At 44.4% G+C, this 21,194-nt stretch overlaps 1 protein-coding gene across 1 annotated transcript; it reads left to right on the top strand.

The window, feature by feature from the left end:
* Positions 1–362: 362 nt before the first annotated feature.
* Positions 363–21,189, top strand: FH (fumarate hydratase). Its single transcript, XM_054164196.1, has 10 exons — positions 363–532; positions 5,970–6,104; positions 6,951–7,061; positions 9,607–9,783; positions 11,821–12,003; positions 13,407–13,572; positions 16,788–16,991; positions 18,616–18,743; positions 20,415–20,568; positions 21,037–21,189. The coding sequence occupies exons 1-10, from the start codon at positions 419–421 to the stop codon at positions 21,177–21,179; spliced, it is 1,515 nt and encodes a 504-aa protein (XP_054020171.1). The 5' UTR covers positions 363–418; the 3' UTR covers positions 21,180–21,189.
* Positions 21,190–21,194: the final 5 nt, after the last annotated feature.

Below are 21,194 nucleotides of genomic sequence, written 5' to 3'. Positions count from 1 at the left end.
GAAGCACCCGAGCATGGCAGGAAGGGGAAAGGGGCTTGCCTTGGCTTTTTTTAAAGACTGGTGTTGGGGAGAGGCTGGGAATAACGTTTCCTACATCTTTTTTAAAAGACTGCAATAAAGCAGAATGAGCTGACACTTGCCCCTCGCCTGAGCCTGCAGATGAGTGCCTTTCCCGTTGCCCTTCGCAGCGCAGCCAGGGGGCGAGAGGGCGCTCTCCGCCCGGCCTGCGCAGGCGCGCTTCCCCGGGCCCTGCAGGCCCCGCCCCGCCATGGAGGCGGTTCTCCGCCGGCAGCCAATTGGCGCGGAGGAGCCTGTGCGGTGGTGGACGTTGAGTCGTCCTGACGCTCGTCCGGGGCGGGCGCGCTCGCTCTCTCCTCCCCACGGCCGGCCCCCACGGTGCTCCCCCGCCGCTGCCGCCATGCACCGCTCACTCCGCGCCTGCCGCCGCCTCGGCTGCGCCGTCGGTCTCCTTGCGCGACAGCCGCCCCCGCGCGCCGCCGGCCGCTGGGGCCATCCGCCGCACGCCGCCATGGTGAGCACCCCGGGCAGGGGGGACTGGGGACAGTCGTGACCTCTAGCCGCCGCCGTGACTCCTCCCCCTGCGCCCGCGGCCCTCCTTCCGCACCGCTCTGGAAGAGGGGCGGGGAGCAGGAACGGCGACCGCTGGGGCTGCGGTCCGTAGTGTGTCCCCTGTGGAGAGAGCAGTGGTAGTGGGAAGATGTTGCCGCTATCCGCGGTCAAGCTTAAGCGGCCGTTTCGCTCTTCCGCTGTGGGGCCTGTCCCCGCCCGGCGCCGAGCGGCCCCGGGCCCGCTTTCTCTCCCGCTAAGGAAGGCGGGCGCACCCGGATTCGCAGCCCCGGGGCTGGAAGTGTCTGCGGCGCGCAGGTCTCTCGGCGTGCTGCCCGGGGCTGAGATTAGCCTTGAGCGCGGGCATTAGCTGTCGGCTCAGGGCCGCGGAGGGAAGCGGGGGTATCCCACCGGGTAGGCAAAAGAGAGGGGCTACCGCAGGAGCTGCTGTGGCAGAGCTGTGGCCTGCAGCGGCTTCTTCCACAGGCGTTTCAGGTCCGTTCTTAAAACTGTTGAGGAACAAATAAGGGAAAGCTGTACCCACAGAAATCTGGAAAATCTTTGCCTCAACAGGAGGGAGGTTTTAGTCTGTGATCTCTGGCAGGCATCCTCAGTGATTGTTCACCTATGATGGTTAACTGCTGGGCTGCAGCGTGCGCGGGACTTGCTTGGTGCACGCTTTTCAATGTAGAAACGAAAATGCCGTTCGTGTAAGGAGCCCCGAGTCTCAATAATGACAGCTTGGGCATTGCGTTAAAACCGCAGCCTCGATGCATCTTTGTGACTTCTCTCCTTAAAACAAGGAGGTGATTTAGACTGTCAAGAGAACTGCAGCAGAAGGTAGTCTGTTTAGGATTTTATTAATTCATTGGGTTGCTAAATTAGTTAAGAAATGTAATTCGAACACCGAGGTTCCCGGTCTGTGATACTTATCAGGGTACAGAAAATCGCATTAAAAAGCAAGCTTCCCAGTGAGTGAATAAACTACATGGTGAACAAAACATACCTGTCTCAGAAACTTGTGGTTTTTCACTTACTCTCAAGCTGTGCCAGGGGCGGTTTAGACTGGATGTTAGGAAGAAATTCTTCACAGAAAGAGAGATTGGCCATTGGAATGTGCTGCCCAGGGAGGTGGTGGAGTCACCGTCACTGGAAGTGTTTAAGACAAGACTGGATGAGGCACTTGGTGCCATGGTTTAGTTGATTAGATGGTGTTGGGTGATAGGTTGGACTTGATGATCTCGAAGGTCTTTTCCAACCTGGTTGATTCTGTGAATCTGTAAATACCTAATATTTATGAAGTGCTGCAGTCTTACATGAAATAGGTGTATTTTGATCTTTCCTAGTGAGAAATACTCCTTGTAGATAGACGTTTTGAATCATTGGGGTTTAAATAACAGCAGAAGTTCGAGCAAAATGTCCTTCAGCGAATTTGGAAGTAAAGCAGCATGTGAATTCTTGCTGGAAAACTACATTTCTATTTCCAGGAAGACCACTAGGAAAAAAAGTACTCAAAAGGCATTTAAATTTTAACCCCCCAGCCTACTTTTTAATGTTTGCAGAGATTTTTCAGCAGCCAGATTTGTGTTTTGGAATACCTCTTGTAGACGCGACCAGATGTACGTGTTGTTTAGAGTATGGCTGTTTTGTTACCTTACCTTGGAGCCCAGTTGCAGAAGAAGCTTCAAATGGAGTTGTGTCTGCAGTGGTTCTTCTTCAGCTGAGTCTGAGGAAATATTTGGGTTTGCCTCCTAATACACTTAAAAATGGATGCATTCTTCATCTGCTAAAGAAGAGCAGTTGAGCACAAATTCAGGATTTTTGCTGGCCTTGTGTGGATTGCTTTTGACATTCTAACAATGCTGAGTTTTTGGATTGAAATACTTACATCCAAAAATTGCTGCCTCCTCAAATCAGAATGTAATTTTCCACGGGACACAAGAGTGCAGCGGTTCTGCCATTTGAGTATCTCCAGTGGTCTGTTACAGTGCAATCAATTCTGGCTGCAGCGAGGTAAAAGTACAGTTATGTTTGCCTAACTGCGTAAGCTTTGGGCTGTGAGTCCTTGGGATTTTGGGAGGTAAAGGACACCTTGTCAGGCCTCTTAAAAATAATTATATGCAATTTGTTTAGCAAAGATGAGGAACAGTAGTTCGGAGACTTCCTGTAGCTGTGATAGGAACAAAATGAGTGTGGGAGTTTGGCTTGGCTTGGGGCAAGAGTTGCTGCTCCTGTTGCCCACCGGTGGGGGTGTAGAGGTTTGCTACCGGTGTGCTACTGTTGCACCATTTTGCAGCAGGTTCCCCTTTAGATACAGGAACTGGGACTTGCTGTCTAATGAGTGGGGATAGAATATTTTTTGCATAAAAATTCAGGCAGTGACTTCTCCACACTGCTACATTAGTCTGAAAGTCACATCAAAGTTTAGTTCCTTTTGGCATGTCTGAAAAATATCACTTTGCTTCTTTACCTGATGTTGCTTATTGCTGTATCAACCCCAAAATGACATTCAGCTTAAGGAACCCTACTCTGTTAACTTCATTGGAATTTGTGAGCGTGTGGCAGGGTTTATTTGTTAAAAGGTCCTTGTATAAGGACATCCTGATTCTGTTTATCTTTGTTTCACCATTGTTGGCATTGGAATGATCTAAGTTTGAGGGATAAATTGTGCAACTGCTTATTTTTTTTGTCTAAAAGGTTACAGTAGTTTAATGTTTTTATGTTGTTGGTGGATACTTCTGCTGGCTGAACCACAAGAGCTGGGCTTGAAACTGAGTTGATTCTGTTTACCCAGCTCTGTGGAAGGCTTGATGTTCTCTGCTTACACAAGGCATCCAAATACCAAAAGCAGGCACTTCAGAGACCGTGCATCAGTGATCCTTGCTGTTGGAATATTAGTATGTGCACACAAACAGTAAGACTGATAAACATCCCCATTAAACATTTTTGATAGTAGGATACTAAAGAAGTGGTGATTGTGTTCTGTTTCTTGTTAGCACATCAATTAGTAATATGTGATTAAAATAGGATAAAGAGGATTGAGGAACATAGGCATGGCATATGAGTCCATACTAAGCTTTTTATTATAATAGGGTCAGTATCTGGGAGACTGTCAGCCAAAACACGAGGTATGGGAAACAGAACAGCAGGGTGAAAGCCAGTCCTTGCTGTTTGTGGGCTGGGCTGCAGTTTCTTTTGGGTCACATCAACCAGCTGCTCTGCAACAGTGTCCTAAGCAAGTGGGGCTGGCATCTGCAGCTACCTGACTGATGGAGTACTTGATGGTGGAGCATCTCCACCTGACTGGAATGCCACTTAGGACAGTAAAAAGGCTGGAATGTCCCCAGCACTACCACTTGCAGCTTGCCATCTGTGATGATGTGGACCAGGACAAGCTGCTGCAGAAAGTGATGCAATATTCAGCTGTGTTCCTGTCCAAGAAGACTGGGACCCACAAAGCAAGGAGCAAAAAGAACAGATGGAAAAAACAGAGGAACAGCCTGACTTGAGAAGTGGATACCTAGGGAAGAGTAAGAGCTGTGCAAACGTATGTGATGCTTTCCTATTGTTCTGATCCAGGCTCTTCATTGTCTCATCAGGATTTTCTGAGTGTGTGGTTTGTCTGTGAGGTAACCCAGTTTCCAGTAATAGTTTTGGAAACAAACCAAATCTAAACAAAGACTTCAGAGCATCCATGAGCTGTGGTGGCACAGTGATGTTTCTTCTTGTATCCTCTGCTTTTCTTAACAGCTCCTAATTTTCGTCTTTCACTGCACTGCAACACAGACCTGATGCTCTGATAGAGCTTTCATAAGATGCTTAGGTCAGAGCCTGGCATTGTGTAGGTATATATACCCTACTTATGAAGCTGGGTTTGTTCTTCTCTATGTATGATAACAATTACAGAAGACTTACTCCCATCCCTGAAGACTCTGCAAGAAGGTAATCTGCCTTTTTGGGGAAGGATGAACTAAAGGACAAGGCTCAGGGACAGCCTTGGTTGAAGGGACCCCAGTGTGCTAGAATTTAAGATCCTCAGGGCATCTAGGAGGATGTATTCCAAGCTTATGACCCTGGACTTCAGGCATGCAGACTGATCACTTCAGGGATCTGCGGGTCAAAGTAGCATGGAACAAAGCCCTAGGGGCAGGGGGGAGGGGCCCAGGACAGCTGGCCCATATTCAAGGATCATCTTGTCTGTGTCCAGAAGCTAAGTATACTGAGAAAGAGGAAGGCAGGAAAGAATGTTAGGAGATAAGCAAGGAGCTCTTAGGCACACTGTCACACCAGAAGAAACTCTGCAAGTAGTGGATGAAAGGACTACTAGAGTGGGAGGCACATAAGGAGGCTGCCAGAGCAGCAAGAGCCCTGGTTAGAAAAGCTAAAGCTTAGTTAGAATTAACTCTAGCCAGGGAGGCCAAGTGAAATGGCAGAAGTTTCTGTAGGTACATAAATGGCAAAAGGAAGACTCAGGAAGGCATGGGCCCCTTCAGAAAGGAAATGGGAGAGCTGGAGCTCCAGCCACACTCCTGAGATCATGGAAGATAATGGCAGGGGCTGGAAGAAGTCAGGGAGACCGGGGAAAGAAGAAGAAGAAGAAAGGGTGTCAGTTGCTCCCTTTAATTATTTTTGTTACCTCTCCTGTGCAGCGTGGATTTCAAATAGGGATTGTGTTACATGTCTGTTGCCTGGGTGTAGAAACCAGGTGAATTCCTGCTGTGCTAGTTCTGCAGTTTAGTTTTAATAAAGTGCCAATTCTGTAAATTGTAAGGTAAGTTGCTGATTCTTCAAAGAAGAAGTCATTGAGTCCTTTGGCAGGATGATGTGTTTCATACAGTGGGCTGCCAGGGTATTAAGTCTTGCAGTGCTGCCTGTCATCACTGGGTCTGCTAGGTTACACAATGCTGGTAGCTGTGACTTCCAATGAGACAGGTGCTCAAGCTAGAAAAATACCTTAAGTTTGAAAATATGATTAGAGAAATACCCATGGTTAGCTGTCTGCTTTGCTTTTGCCCCTCTTTTCTTGCAGATTTTTTCTTGACTCCGTCTCCTTTCAAAGTACCAGAACAAGAGGACACAGTCTCAGGCTGCGTCAGGGGAGGTTTAGGCTGGAGGTTAGGAGGAAGTTTTACACAGAGAGAGTGATTGCCCACTGGAATGGGCTGCCTGAGGAGGTGGTGGGGTCGCCGTCGCTGGGGGTGTTCAGGGCGAGGCTTGACAGGATGCTTGGTTGCATGGTTTAGTTGATTGGGTAGTGTTGGATGATAGGTTGGACATGATGATCTCGAAGGTCTCTTCCAACCTGGTTGATTCTATTCTATTCTATTCTATTCTATTCTATTCTATTCTAAAGAGGATGTTTACTGTTGTCTGCAATACTTTTTTTCTCTCCTTTTCCATAGTCTTCTCAAGAGGCTTTTAGGACAGAATATGATACCTTCGGCGAACTGAAGGTCCCGAGTGACAAATACTATGGTGCCCAGACTGTGAGATCTACAATGAACTTCAAGATTGGAGGTGTTTCAGAAAGAATGCCAGTAAGCCACTTGAAGATGTGTTCATTTCTTCTCTTTAAATATGCTTTGGATGTGGGAGGGAACCCATTCTTCTTAGGCTTGTGCAGCTTTGAATTGTAATTGAAGTTAGAAATTCCATGGCAAGGGATTGTCCTGTGTTAGAAATGGGTTTGTTCCATTTAAATCAATTGATTGTTGCTTTTGAATTATTACTCACCACATTGTGTACTTTATTGGGTAAGGATGATAGCAATGTATCTTTCATTTTTCTGAAACTGGAATAGCTTGGTAGCTGTAGCCTCCTGTAGCTTGTTACTGCAGGTCTTTAGTGCAGCATGGGTTGATATAAAGGTATTATTTTCCACATGTAGCTGTGCACAGAGCATTAGTGTGCATGGACTTTGTCATGCAGCAGCTTTCCATGTGCTGAAACGTGTCAGTTTGCTCTCAAAAGGCCATTTTAGAAATAGTACCAGTTCTCCTTTTCTGTCCATTTTAATATTTGAAATTTATCATTGGAGGTGTTCAGCAGGAGACTTGATGGGGTGCTTGGTGCCATGGTTTAGTTGCTTAGGTGGGTTGGATTGGTTGGACACGATGATCTTGAAGGTCTCTTCCAACCTGGTCCATCCCATCCCATCCCATCCCATCCCATCCCATCCCTGTTTTGATACACAAAGTATACCTGGACTTGGACAGAAAGAATGAGCTGTGTACTGCTTTGGTTTGGTTGATGGTCTGCTGCTGGATTTAGGTTCAGAAGGAGTTTGGTTTAGAACTAGACCTGTGCTGTATGTTCCTACAGTGGCTTCTGGGTGGGGGGGGTGGAAACCACCAACCATAGTTAAACTTACTTTTGTGTCTCAGGTTCAAGTTATAAGGGCTTTTGGCATCTTGAAGAGAGCAGCTGCTGAAGTAAATAAAGATTATGGTCTCGACCCAAAGATTGCTGATGCTATCGTTAAGGCAGCAAATGAGGTAGGAGCCAACTGTTCAAAATACTAGAAGTGTCATTGTGTTTTTGTTAAGATTTTCACAGGAGTGCAGGAAGTTTGCAGGCTAAAGGAAGACTGCTTTTTATTTCTCAGATTGGTGGAGGAAGGCGTTTATTTTTATTACAACTTTGTTTTTCAGGTTAAGAAATCATTTACTTAATGTTTTACTATTTTAACTTCTTACATTTGCAGCCATGGTAGAATGTTCATACACATTTTGATTACTTAGGCTATGAAAACAGTGTAATTTCCTCCCTCTATTAAGACCAGTCATTACAGCCTAGTGTTGACTCTTGCCAGATTGAGTATTGAAAAAAACCTAGGAGGGGAATTGAATCTCAGTTCATTCAGCTAACATGAAGTCTAACATGCCAAGCAAAGCTTTTTTTATTGTGGTATTCTTCAAACTCTTAAGCAATTGCAGCTTGGTAATGTGAATACCATCTGCACTTTGAAAAGGTTCTCTGTTACTTGTCTGTTTCTTCTTCAGACTTAAGCTTAATAGTAAATCTGTGCTTTTTAAGCATCACTTCTGTAGCTAAAGAGGATGTGATGTGAAATGGCACACAGAAGCACCTCCTCTTTCTCAGGATAAATGCCATCCCAGTGCACAGAGCTGTGAATGACCATTGTATGAGGTATGGTAATGCCAGGAGTGTTGTGTAAATCAGCAGATGTATTTATCTATAAACTTTGTTTTACAGAACTTTCTCATTCTGACCAGCTAAAAAATATTTCAGTATCTGCAGAAGACTATTCTCTTTCTACCAGCTCCATCACCTGAAATCCCAAGAGCTCTGGAGAACTCCAGAATATGTTCAGTCTCTTCTTGTGGTTTCTAGGATTCTCCTGGTTAAAAGTGGATTGATATTTTGATGGCTAAATGCTGCTTAGTTTAGATTCATGGGTTGTGAAAGTTGTTTGGGCCTTTTCTTCTGTGTTTTAGAAACACCTTGCCAGTGCTATCCTTTCCCTACCTCCAAAATAATGTTCTAATATAACTGAAGAAGATAGAGCAAGGGATCAAGTTACTCTTGAGGGTGGGAACTTTACATGTCTGTAAGATGGGAAATACATAACATCCTTTCCTGAAAAGCATGATTCCAGGAGGTTTAATGTATCCTAATAATAACATGGAGACAGGCATCTAGGCTCGAGAGTTGAGACAACAGATCCTTTGCTTTGCATTCTTGACCTTTCTGAGGTTAATATACATGGGGGTAGTACTTCATAGCACAGATTTTGATACTACCACAAACACAGGTTCAGAAGAATCTCTAAATGTATATAAGGTTGAGTAGGCTCCAAAAATGTAGATAAATCAGGAGAATACTTGTATCTGTTGCTCTGGTTCGATTTGAGATGGTAGTTGTTATAGCCTGCCTAACAAAGATTGGTATAGCTGTTCTTGGCTGATGTGGACCTTGCTTCCATGGGTAAGCAGGAAGTCAATACAGATGGATCTTTTTAAGTACACATGATTCTGTTACTTGTTTATATGTGTACCATAGCTACAGTTGAGGTACAGTAGGAGTTAAAAGCACTTTTGAATCATCTCTCAATTAGAGCTATATAGGTCTTGGGCAGTAGTAGGGAAACCAGCAACCATCTGCCAGCTCATATTGTTGATGCAAAATCTAATGTCTGCAGGTGTAAGAAGTTTGGAACGTGCCTGTATGAAATTTGTTTTCTGAGAAATTTCATAGTGCAGCTATACAAATACTATGTACTATATCTGCATGACAGATGGGCTGTGGCAAAACAGTCTCTGCTCTGGGGGACTGTTTCCTGTAAAGAATGGACCTGCCTCTGATTTAAATTGTTACCTAGTTGTGACCAGTGTTTATGATGAGACTGTGCAGCTGTTGAGCTTGATTTCCTAGGAGAAAGCAGTGCTCTCATGATGAACAGTTTGTAAAGTCAAGCACTATCCAGTTTCTGACACCCAAGGGGTGATCATGGCTCAAGGAGACACACAAAACTCAATCAATTCCCTGAAGCACCTTATGTGCTTTGATTACAAAATTACTTCAGATATTTTAATACCTTCCCTAGGCGATACTACTAATCTGAGCAAATAACTGTGGAAGGGGAAACAATTACGTGCTTACTACCTCTAGTCCTACCTGGGAGGATTAGAATCCAAATTACTATAAAACTTGAGAAGGGTGCAGATGTTCTAGGACTTCAAAAATCATCAGCATTGTTCAGGAAACAGAAGATGAAACCTGGAAGACCTTTGAAAAATCTTTTGATGACTGTGAAACATCAAATCAAATAACATATTCCTCTCTCTTTCAGAATTCAGCATCTTCAAGAAGCTTAGAAAAAGCATTTTGCCCTTTTAGTATCTGATACTATATCAGATTCTCAGTTATTTTGGTATAAATTCACAATTGTTGTATGTGTACTTAGAAACACCATAGAGAGCATCATTTGCATAAAATGTTCTTGTTTATGCTTTCTGGTTTTTTGCTTGTTTGTTTTGCTCCAGAAGAACAACTTTTCTCTCTCATCTTTCCTCACAGGTAGCCGAAGGAAAACTAAATGATCACTTTCCGCTGGTGGTGTGGCAGACTGGGTCTGGAACTCAAACTAATATGAATGTCAATGAAGTCATCAGTAACAGAGCCATTGAGATAATGGGGGGCAAACTGGGAAGCAAAATCCCAGTGCATCCAAATGACCACGTTAACAAAAGCCAGGTCATTATAGTCGCATCGTACTTCCTTTAATATAAAAAGTATTTCTTTCCTTGTGGGTTTTTAACTTGCTTCTAGCCACTGTTTAGATTTGAGTAGAAAAGGGCTTGTGTACACCTTTGGCAACGATTTTCCAGGTTTTACAGTTCAAGTGAAATTCAGTCAGTGACTGTGTGAGTTCCTTAGACTAAAAGTTTTGATCTTAGGACAGAGGAATTCATGCAGGGTAGGGTGGGCAGAGGTTGTTTTGGTAACAACCAGTGCTATTGCAGGCAGTTGTAAAGGAGTTAAAGAGACATCCAGTTTCTAAAGGTTGGATACTTACAGTGTATCTCCATAGTGCATTGCATAAAGCATGGAGAAAGAAAAAAAAAATGGTTAAAGTCTTGTAATGGGTAAATTAAATATCCATTTCTTTTTTCCCTCCCCCAAGGATCATGGTAATTTTTTTCATTATATTTCACTTTTAATACTTTCTTTAGATTAGTTAAAATTTAACCACTGACTTCCTTGTACCACTTCCTGGTGTTTTGTGCTTGCTCAGTATCTTGGGAATGGATTTAACATTACCAAAGTAAGACATAGGTGTGTTAAAGCCACCCATAATTGCTTTAAAATCATCCATCTGTTTGTTACTTTTGTCTTACAGTTACTTTAGCAAGTCTGTTTGCCTTTTTTTTGGCCCCAGTGTTGTTATGAACAGCCTACTCATGTAATTAACTTTCTGTGGGTATAGTTAGAAGAAGTTGACATCAATAACATGGGTTTGATGGGTGGACCACTAGATGGATACAGAACTGGCTTGATGGCCGCACCCAAAGAATGGCTGTCAATGGGTCCATGTCCCAGTGGAGGCCAGGGACAAGCAGAGTCCCTCAGGGATCAGTCCTGGGACCAGGCTTGTTCAGCATCTTTGTGGGTGCCATGGACAGTGGCATTGAGTGCACCCTCAGCAAGTTTGCTGATGACACCAAGCTGTGTGGTGCAGCAGACACGCTGGAGGGAAGGGATCCATCCAGAGGGACCTTGACAGGCTGGAGAGGTGGGCACAAGCCAACCTCATGAGGTTCAACAAGACCAAGTGCAGGGTCCTGCATCTGGGTCGAGGCAATCCCAGACACAAATCCAGGCTGGGCAGTGACTGGCTGGAAAGCAGCCCTGAGGAGAGGGTCTTGGGCATGCTGGTGGATGAGAAGCTCAACAGGAGCTCTCAGTGTGCACTTGCAGCCTGGAAAGCCAATCAGACCCTGGGCTGCATCAAGAGAAGTGTGGCCAGCAGGTCAAGGGAGGTGATTCTCCCCCTCTACTCAGCTCTGGTGAGACCCCATCTGGAGCAGTGCCTACAGTTCTGGAGCCCCTATTGCAAGAGGGATCTGGAGGTGCTGGAAGGTGTCCAGAGAAGGGCCACGAGGATATTCAGAGGGCTGGAGCACCTCTCCTGTGAGGACAGACTGAAGGAGTTGGGGCTGTTCAGTCTGGAGAAGAGAAGGCTCTGAGGTGACCTCATTGTGGCCTTCCAGTATCTGAAGGGGGCCTACAAGAAGGCTGGGGAGGGACTTCTCAGGATCTCAGGTAGTGATAGGACTAGGGGGAATGGAATGAAGCTGGAAGTGGGGAGATTCAGGCTGGAGGTGAGGAGGAAGTTCTTCACCATGAGAGTGGTGAAGCCCTGGAATGGGTTGTCCAGGGAGGTCGTTGGGGCCCCATCCCTGAGGTGTTTAAGCCCAGGCTGGATGAAGCCGTGGCCAGCCTGATCTAGTGTGGGGTGTCCCTGCCCATGGTAGGGGGGTTGGAGCTAGATGATCCTTGTGGTCCTTTCCAACCCTGACTGATACTATGATATTATGATAAGGTGCTGGACTGGAGTTTAGAAGATTCAGTTATTTGTGCAGATTGACTTGTAGAACACAGCCAAGTTTCTTGCTCCTAGTTTAGTTTCTTCTTGTTTATAAAACAAAGAGAATAAAGCCATGCATGTATATCTTGCAGTAAGGATAGTGAGAAAAGCTTGTAAATAATGTTCTTGAACTTCCTTCACAGAGTTCAAACGACACTTTCCCAACGGCGATGCACATTGCTGCTGCCCAGGAGGTCAATGAGGTGTTGTTACCTGGACTGAAGAAGCTGCAGAATGCACTTGAAGCCAAATCCAAAGAGTTTTCCCAAATCATAAAAATAGGGCGCACTCACACCCAAGATGCTGTTCCACTTACCCTTGGACAGGTAAAATATCAAATAAATCCATGCATTCATTTGGAAAATTCTTGTAACTATTTTGGAGGAAGCTGAGGCCTGAATTCAGTCGCTGCCTTAAGAGAAATAATAGGAAACTGACTGAATCTCAGTCAGAGTATTTCATCTTTATCAGAGTTTGCTGGATGCTGTACTCTACGACATCGTACATTTTCATTGTTTCTTTCCATGTGTTTTACTTCTAACAGTAGTTAGATCAAATGGCTTGTGAAGTGTGCTCCATTACCAAACCACACAGTGTGATATTTCTATAACATTTGAAGGAGGGAAGGAAGGCAGTTTGTAAACTTACATGAGTGAGATTTTGTCAACACACAAAGCTACTAAGTATTTGGAATGAAAATAGTTGGTTGTATATATATATATATACACAGAGAGAGAGAGAGAGATGGTAGAACATCTTTGTTGTTATGCTGTCAAGAATGGTTTACATTAATTAACCTGATCACAGTATCACAGTATCAATAAGGTTAGAAGAGACCTCAAAGATCGAGTCCAACCTGTCACCACAGACCTCATGAACAGACCATGGCACCAAGTGCCACGTCCAATCCCCTCTTGAACACCTCCAGGGATGGTGACTCCACCACCTCCCTGGGTAGCACATTCCAATGACGAATGACTCTTGGTGAAGAACTTTCTCCTCACCTCGAGCCTAAACTTCCCCCGGCACAGCTTGAGACTGTGTCCCCTTGTTCTGGTGCTGGTTGCCTGGGAGAAGAGACCAACCCCTTCCTGGCTACAACCCCCCTTCTGGTAGTTGTAGAGGGCAATGAGGTCACCCCTGGGCCTCCTCTTCTCCAGGCTAAACAATCCCAGCTCCCTCAACCTCTCCTCATAGGGCTTGTGCTCAAGGCCTCTCCCCAGCCTCGTTGCCCTTCTCTGGACACGTTCAAGTGTCTCGATGTCCTTCTTAAACTGAGGGGCCCAGATGAATTAACTTAAACTGAACTGATAAAAATCCATATAAAACTTGTAAGTTTTTCCATGAATGCATAGTTGGGTTTTTCCCTTTCTGGAATGAAGTGAAGAAAGCCCAAGATCTGTTTCTGTAATCATGTCATGAGAGTGCTGTTACCTCAGATTGAGATACTGCTAGATGGAAGGCAAGAGAAAGATGCATTGTGAACACATTTTTATACATGTAGGTTGTTTTTATGTGTAATTTGCTTCTACTGTGAGAGCAGTGTGCTAGTATATGTGAATTTTCCCTCTTAGGGAGAGCATGCTAAGGTTTAGCATCTGTGTGAAGTTCAGTGCCTTTGTTCTTTCAGAGTAATTAATCCAGTCATCTTAAAAGCCTAAATAATTCCAAGTGCTTATTCTTGGTTGTTGTCTTTGCTCTTTTATTTTTTTCCTCCTTTCTTTCAAAGGAATTTAGTGGCTATGTGCAACAAATTAAGTATGGTGTGGCTAGGATTGAATCAACCTTGCCAAGAGTGTATCAGCTGGCAGCTGGTGGGACTGCGGTTGGTACAGGATTAAACACAAGAATTGGCTTTGCTGAGAAAGTTGCTGCTAAAGTGGCTGAACTGACAGGTGAGGAATGATATTTCAGAGTTATCAATAAAGCAGTGTATGAAAGGTGCAGTCAAATTCAAACTAAATCTTGCTCTCAAACTGCCTTTATGTTTTAACATGAAATCTTCTGTTAATGCTGTGTTTTATGTGCCTGATGCTTAAATGATTTTTCATGCAGTGTATTTTTGTAATTGTACTCAGTGCACTGATAGTGACTGAAAATTCTTAGCAAGGCTTGTTGGAGAGGGATACAGTTTCAGCCTTCTATTATTAGCCCAGCTATAATGCTTCTGTCTTGATATTGCCTCCTCTGGCTCTCAATCTACAGTGACTTGGCAGGAAAGAAGGAAAAATATCCCTCCCATAGCCACTGTGTTTCTTCATGTGAAAGAGTGGAAGTTGGCTGTCATCTTTTTTTTTATGCTATCTTTATAGATCTTAAATTTACAGAGCCTCTTTTTATCATTATCTGCAAATCAGATCTGTCACAGTGTCAGTTTGTAAAATGCCTCTGAATGATGCATATGTCTGCCATTTAAATTTGCTCCACAGTCTGGATCAACACTATTTTTCATGGGTCTATTCACTGTCTTACAGAAGGTTAAGGCTTTTTTATACCCTGAGAGGGAAATAACTTGCCATAAATGACAGCTGCTGAGAAACAGCGCAGGGCTTGTTTTGGTGCTTGAAGAAGCCATTGGTGGTGTTAGGACCCTCTCCCATCTCAGTGTGTGTGAGGTGTCCCATGTGACTAGGTTGTATAGGACAAGTTGGGCAGACTGCTAAGCTCCCCATGGTCTTACAGAACTTTATTACCAGGGGCAATCTGAGAGTTGGGAATGCTTTCTGCAACTGAGAAGGCAGCTGTGCAACTCTGAAGCCTGTGCAAATGGGGTGGGATTTGGTGTTTGGCAGGAACTGCAAAACACAGTAGAAATTCTGCTGGTCTTCCAGCAAACAATGTTACATTACTTGTTTAAACTGACAATGCAAGCTCAGACCAGTAGTTTTGGGGGGCAGAAGGCCAGCCCACATTCAGCATCCCTGTGCACTTCCTTACTGCTGTCCATTGCAGCTAATAAAATTCTGCTGAGACTTCTCTTTGTGGTGGGCTGTGCCCATCCTGAAAACAGGGGGTGAGGGCTTGTGAGAGTTTTTGCCCTCTCTGGAGGGTGTTTTCCCCCCTGGGAAACTGACTTGGTCTGTTCCACTCCCCCCCACCTTGTCCAGCAGGGGTATAAAAGAGAGGACATTGCAGCCATTGCTCTCTCTCTTTCTTCTGCTTCGTGGGGACGGAAGAGTTGAATAGAATAGAATAGAATAGAATAGAATAGAATAGAATAGAATAGACCAGGTTGGAAGAGACCTTCAAGATCATCGTGTCCAACCTGTCATCCAACACCACCTAATCAACTAAACCATGCAACCAAGCATCCTGTCAAGCCTCACCCTGAACACCCCCAGCGACAGTGACCCCACCACCTCCTCGGGCAGCCCCTTCCAATGGGCAATCACTCTCTCTGTGTAAAACTTCCTCCTAACCTCCAGCCTAAACCTCCCCTGATGCAGCCTGAGACTGTGTCCTCTTGTTCTGGTACTGTATCACAGTATCACAGTATAACCAAGGTTGGAAGAGACCCCAAGGATCATCAAGTCCAACCTGTCCCAACAGACCTCACAACTAGACCATGGCACCAAGTGCCACGTCCAATCCCGTCTTGAACACCTCCAGGGACGGCGACTCCACCACCTCCCTGGGCAGCACATTCCAAAAACGAACGACTCGCTCAGTGAAGAACTTCTTCCTCACCTCGAGTCTAAACCTCCCCTGGCACAGCTTGAGACTGTGTCCCCTTGTTCTGGTGCTGGTTGCCTGGGAGAAGAGACCAACCCCTTCCTGTCTACAACCACCTTTCAGGTAGTTGTAGACAGCAATAAGGTCACCTCTGAGTCTCCTCCAAGCTAAGCAACCCCAGCTCCCTCAGTCTCTCCTCATAGGGCTTGTGTTCCAAGCCCCTCGCCAACTTTGTTGCCCTTCTCTGGACACGTTCCAGCAACTCAGCATCTTTCCTAAACTGAGGGGCCCAGAACTGGACACAGGACTCGAGGTGTGGCCCAACCAGTGCAGTGTACAGGGGCAGAATGACCTCCCTGCTCCTGCTGGCCACACTGTTCCTGCTGCTGGCTTGCTGCTCCCCTGCCATGTAGTCCTCCCTGCTGCTTCGACACTTTGCAGAGGACTGTTTCTGTATCTCATATTTTTCTTTCCCTTTCCCATCCATCCTTGTTCTTTACCCTTGTGAACCCTGCCTGTCATTGTTATAAATACATATATATATACACATGTACTGTTTAAAGAAAAATTCTTTGCTGCTCTACTTCCAAGCTGAACCCAAATTACTTCTTGGTGGATTTGCTCCCCTCCTTTTTTTCTCTCTCTATTGGGTAATAGGAGGGGGAGAAACGGGGGAGGGATTCTCAGCCTTGCCCCCATCTGAGCTCTTAAGGCCCAGCTAAGGCTCAAAGCACCACACTCTTCCAGGGCAAAGCCCAGAAGAAATGTTTTTCATTATGGAGCCAAGCCTTAAATCTCAGGTATTTAATTAATGTAAACAGAGCTGCTGCTTCCACTGCTCCTGTCCTCTTGCTGTTGGCAGCAGTTTCAAGCATCTTTCTCAGTCTGAATCAGCTTTCACGTATTCTATCTGCTTTGGTGTTCCTTTCCAGTGTGGATATTTGCATGCATACTTTCTCTTCAAGTAGCTAATTCCATTGTGATTACTTTATCCTGATGTTGGTGCTGTGTCGCAAATCCCTCTGTTTCCATAACTCGGAGAAGGCACCACAGCAGTCGACAGTCTAAAGAACTAAACTGAATTTAGAGGAAGAAATACAGAAGTCTGGGCTCACTTGTAAGAGACATTTCACATTCACAAAATACTTTGTGGCAGAGGAGTGCTTAATATGCAGCACAGTGTGAAACCTGGACATTTGTACTGTTGTTGTGGGTCGATGCTCAAATTTCCTACTCTTCTGTATTTTAGTGATTTTTATTATGTCCTTTATATTGAACATAATCTGTTTAAGATATATGTTTGTGAGGAAAGGTCTAGAGAAGAGAAATGCTCTTACAGTGTTAGTTTCTTTTATTATTAAGCTAATTTTGTTTTTATGTGGTTTATGTCTGCAAGGAAGTGCCTCACAGGTCTAATGTTTTCTCCACCTCCCTGCAGGTTTGCCTTTTGTTACTGCTCCAAACAAGTTTGAAGCTCTTGCAGCTCACGATGCTCTAGTGGAACTCAGTGGAGCTATGAACACAGTGGCGTGTAGTCTGATGAAAATAGCCAATGATATTCGTTTCCTGGGTTCTGGACCTCGCTCTGGACTAGGAGAGCTCATCCTGCCTGAAAATGAACCAGGAAGCAGCATCATGCCAGGTACAGTGAAAACAAACAGAGGAAAAATTGCCTGTTTGTTTTGTTTTGGACCACTAGCTCCAAACAGATAATTACCAAACACCACCACAAATATCAGTAAGTTGAACATGTCCAGAGAAGGGCAATGAGGCTGGGGAGAGGCCTTGAGCACAAGCCCTGTGACAAGAGGCTGAGGGAGTTGGGGTTGTTTAGCCTGGAGAAGAAGAGGCTCAGGGGAGACCTTATTGCTGTCTACAGCTACTTGAAGGGAGGTTGTAGCCAGGAGGGGATTGGGCTTTTCTCCCAGGCAGCCAGCACCAGAACAAGAGGACACAGTCTCAAGCTGCACCAGGGGAAGTTCAGGCTTGAGGTGAGGAGAAAGTTCTTCACTGAGAGAGTTGTTAGTCGTTGGAATGTGCTGCCCAGGGAAGTGGTGGAGTCACCATCCCTGGAGGTGTTCAAGAGGGGATTGGAGGTGGCACTTGGTGCTATGGTTTAGTAGTCATGAGGTGTTTGGTGGCAGGTTGGACTTGATGATCTTTGAGGTCTTTTCCAACCTTATTGATTCTATGATTCCATGACTGAACACTTCTGTTGGTCTTTATCTTTAGTCATTGTTTCAGAAATTTGCATTTATAAAAATAGTTGCTTGCACAGCTTTATTTACAGGCATATTTCTTAAAGCCTTCTTTTAGAATTGCTTTTTTTGAAACCAGCTGAAATGATCTAAACTAGGAATTATAGCAATTTTTTATTATAAATTGACTTTACTTACTAGCACTATGAGGAGAGGCTGAAGGAGCTGGGGTTGCTTAGCCTGGAGAAGAGGAGGCTCAGGGGAGACCTTATTGTTGTCTACAACTACCTGAAGGGAGGTTGTAGCCAGGTGGGGGTTGGTCTCTTCTCCCAGGCAACCAGCACCAGAACAAGAGGACACAGTGTCAAGCTGTGCCAAGGGAGGTTTAGGCTGGTTGTTAGGGGGAAATTCGTCATAGAGATTGGCCATTGGGATGTGCTGCCCAGGGGGGTGGTGGAGTCACCATCATTGGAGGTGTTTAGGAAGAGACTGGATGGGGTTCTTGGTTGCATGGTTTAGTTGATTAGTTAGTGTTGGATGATAGGTTGGACTTGATGGTCTCAAAGGTCTTTTCCAACCTGGTCTGGTCTGGTCTATTCTATTCTAATCTAATGTTGTGCACTCACATTTTCCCTTCTGCAATGATCCCAGTATATTGAAAGGATAAGAAAAAAGTCATATTGGTAATCATTCATTGATTCTCTCATAAAAGAGTATATACATATGAATATTGTACATCCAAACCATGTTCTTCCTGTATGATAAATGACAAAAGAAACAGGATGAGAGAATATCTGGTGTTTACAAAAGCAGACAACCCATGTTCTTAATAGGTTTATTTCTAGAAAGGAAATCAACCATAAAACTTGTTAGGAGACCCCTGGTTTTTTATTCCTGAAAAAGTAAATATAGTGTACCTGAAAGTAATTCTAACAAATTAGTAATACTTTTCTTAAACTAACTGAGATCTTTCCTTTCTGTCTTATCTTCATCCCTGCCTGCCTGCCTGCCTTCCTGTCTGTCATTCTGTCTTACTTAGTAACCTTTTTCTCTCCCTTCCACAACCAGGAAAAGTGAACCCCACCCAGTGTGAAGCTGTAACCATGGTGGCAGCCCAAGTTATGGGAAACCATGTTGCTGTTACTGTAGGGGGTAGCAATGGGCACTTTGAACTGAATGTTTTTAAGCCCATGATGGTAAGTTCATTAAGCTTTAAATTTGTTGGGTGTTTTAAAATCATCATTTGTGTAATCAGCATGTAGGGAAAAACCCCTCAGTGAATATTTGGTCAGTATAGGTGTCTGAGAAGCTGATAAATTATGAGAATAAATGTTATTCTTTTTAATGGTAAGTCCTTAATATTTTCACAGGGAACTGGCAATCTTTTTAACATTATCTTGTACAGATAAGCTTTTATCTACACAATGTGTGCCTCTCATCAGCCTGTAGAAGTAAGGAGAGAGGAGCACAGAGACAAAATTTTGTCCAGAGGCAAAAAGAATTTGGTGTTTTAGCTAAAAATTACATTATTGTATTTATTATTTAGGAACTGTGTGCTAATTTCTGTTACTGCTGAATACCAATGGCTTTTGGCAAGTGAGTTATGTGAAATTGCAAATCATTCATCTTAGACTTCAGTATTTGATTTAGGAAAGATGTTGAGTTGCTGGAAGGTGTCCAGAGAAGGGTGGGGAGAGGTTTAGAGCACAAGCCCTATGAGGAGAGGCTGAGGGAGCTGGGGTTGCTTGGCCTGGAGAAGAGGAGACTCAGGGGTGACCTTATTGCTGTCTACAACTATCTGAAGGGAGGTTGTAGTCAGGTGGGGGTTGGTCTCTTCTTCCAGTCAGCCAGCACCAGAACAAGAGGACACAGTCTCAGGCTGCACCAGGGGAGGTTTAGGCTGGAGGTTAGGAGGAAGTTTTACACAGAGAGAGTGATTGCCCATTGGAATGGGCTGCCTGAGGAGGTGGTGGAGTCAGCATCACTGGAGATCACAGTATCACAGTATAACCAAGGTTGGAAGAGACCCCAAGAATCATCAAGTCCAACCTGTCCCAACAGACCCCACAACTAGACCATGGCACCAAGTGCCATGTCCAATTTCCCCTTGAACACCTCCAGGGACGGCGACTCCACCACCTCCCTGGGATGTTCAGGAGGAGACTTGATGGGGTGCTTGGTTGCATGGTTTAGTTGATTAGGTGGTGTTGGATGATAGGCTGGACACGATGATCTTGAAGGTCTCTTCCAACCTGGTTTATTCTATTCTAAGATTAGTGTTTGTCTCTCCTTTATTGTGCCTGCTGAAGCTAGTGTTTGGGGGGTTTTCTGCACTTATCTCAGCATATTTCTTCTAAACATACAGCACCCGTTTTTGAAGGTAGGGCCTGGAAATAGAATCGAAATAAATCACATTGATCTACCTGACAGAAGATAAATTTTGATAGAAACAGACACTTTTCCAAAAGAAACCCAAAAAACCCAGGGGCAGCATGTTCTGGATTGTCAAAGCAGAGGACTAATGCTAGACATTACCATATTGTTTATAGCCTTAACTGATATGTGATGGGGCAAATGACAATGAATCAAATGTCTTAATGTAAAACCTAAACAATTAGACCTACTGTGGTAATCTTCACAGAAGACTTCATCTGCTGTTCCTTTCAGTAAGAGTGGCTCATCTTACCCTGCTCAGGAGGAAGGCATATTATTATTCACTGTACCCTCTTTGTACAATGAGCCTGATAGGTGCCCTTCAGGTGGATATTTCAGGGTGGGCACTGGTTCTGAGCTAATGTGCCAGACTATGCAGCTATTGATGCCTGAATGTAATAGTTGGTATTTCTTTCCCTTTTTTTTTTTGTTAGATTAAAAATGTTTTAAACTCTGCAAGACTTCTTGGAGATGTTTGTGTTTCATTCACTGACAACTGTGTAGTTGGAATCCAAGCCAATACAGACAGGATCAACAAACTAATGAGTGAATCTCTGATGTTGGTAACAGCTCTGAACCCGCATATAGGTAGGTTTAAGGCTCAGGAATGTCTCAAAACATTATATTGGAATATTTTGCAGTAAAGTTATTTTACCCATATTGTCACAATGTTCAGAGGACACCCATTAATATCAACAAGTGAAAAATGTGTTGTCCTTGCAGTGGGTGTACCATGCATTATATAAGTAATTCTGGCATGAGTCAAAACCAGCAGATTGGGAGGATTTGAGTACCCATCGTCCTAATTTGACTGCTAATAATGAAAAGTGAAAGATTAACAGTATGGTTTTTTCCTCTTTTTTGTAATGAGCTAAGTCCATTACAACCAGAGTAACAAGTTACCCCAACTCCTTAAAGGGAAAGTAAACATCTGGTGCACATTTACTGCTAGTTGTATTGAGCAGTAATAGCAATATTGATGGAATTAATTCCCCAAAGGCCAGGCGTCTTCTGGAACCACAAACGTCAAACTTGCTCGGTTTGTTTTGTTAACAGGATACGATAAAGCAGCCAAGATCGCTAAAACTGCACACAAAGAAGGGACGACGTTAAAAGAAGCTGCTATAAAGCTGGGATTCCTCACGTCAGACCAGTTTGATCAGTGGGTGAAGCCTAAAGACATGCTGGGCCCTCAGTAACTTCTGTGGAAAAAG

The sequence above is a fragment of the Dryobates pubescens genome, chromosome 9 (genome assembly GCF_014839835.1).
Source record: "Dryobates pubescens isolate bDryPub1 chromosome 9, bDryPub1.pri, whole genome shotgun sequence".
Taxonomy (NCBI): Eukaryota; Metazoa; Chordata; class Aves; order Piciformes; family Picidae; genus Dryobates; species Dryobates pubescens.
The sequence above is the reverse complement of the archived record's forward strand: the minus strand, read 5'-3'. Positions and strand labels throughout refer to the sequence as shown.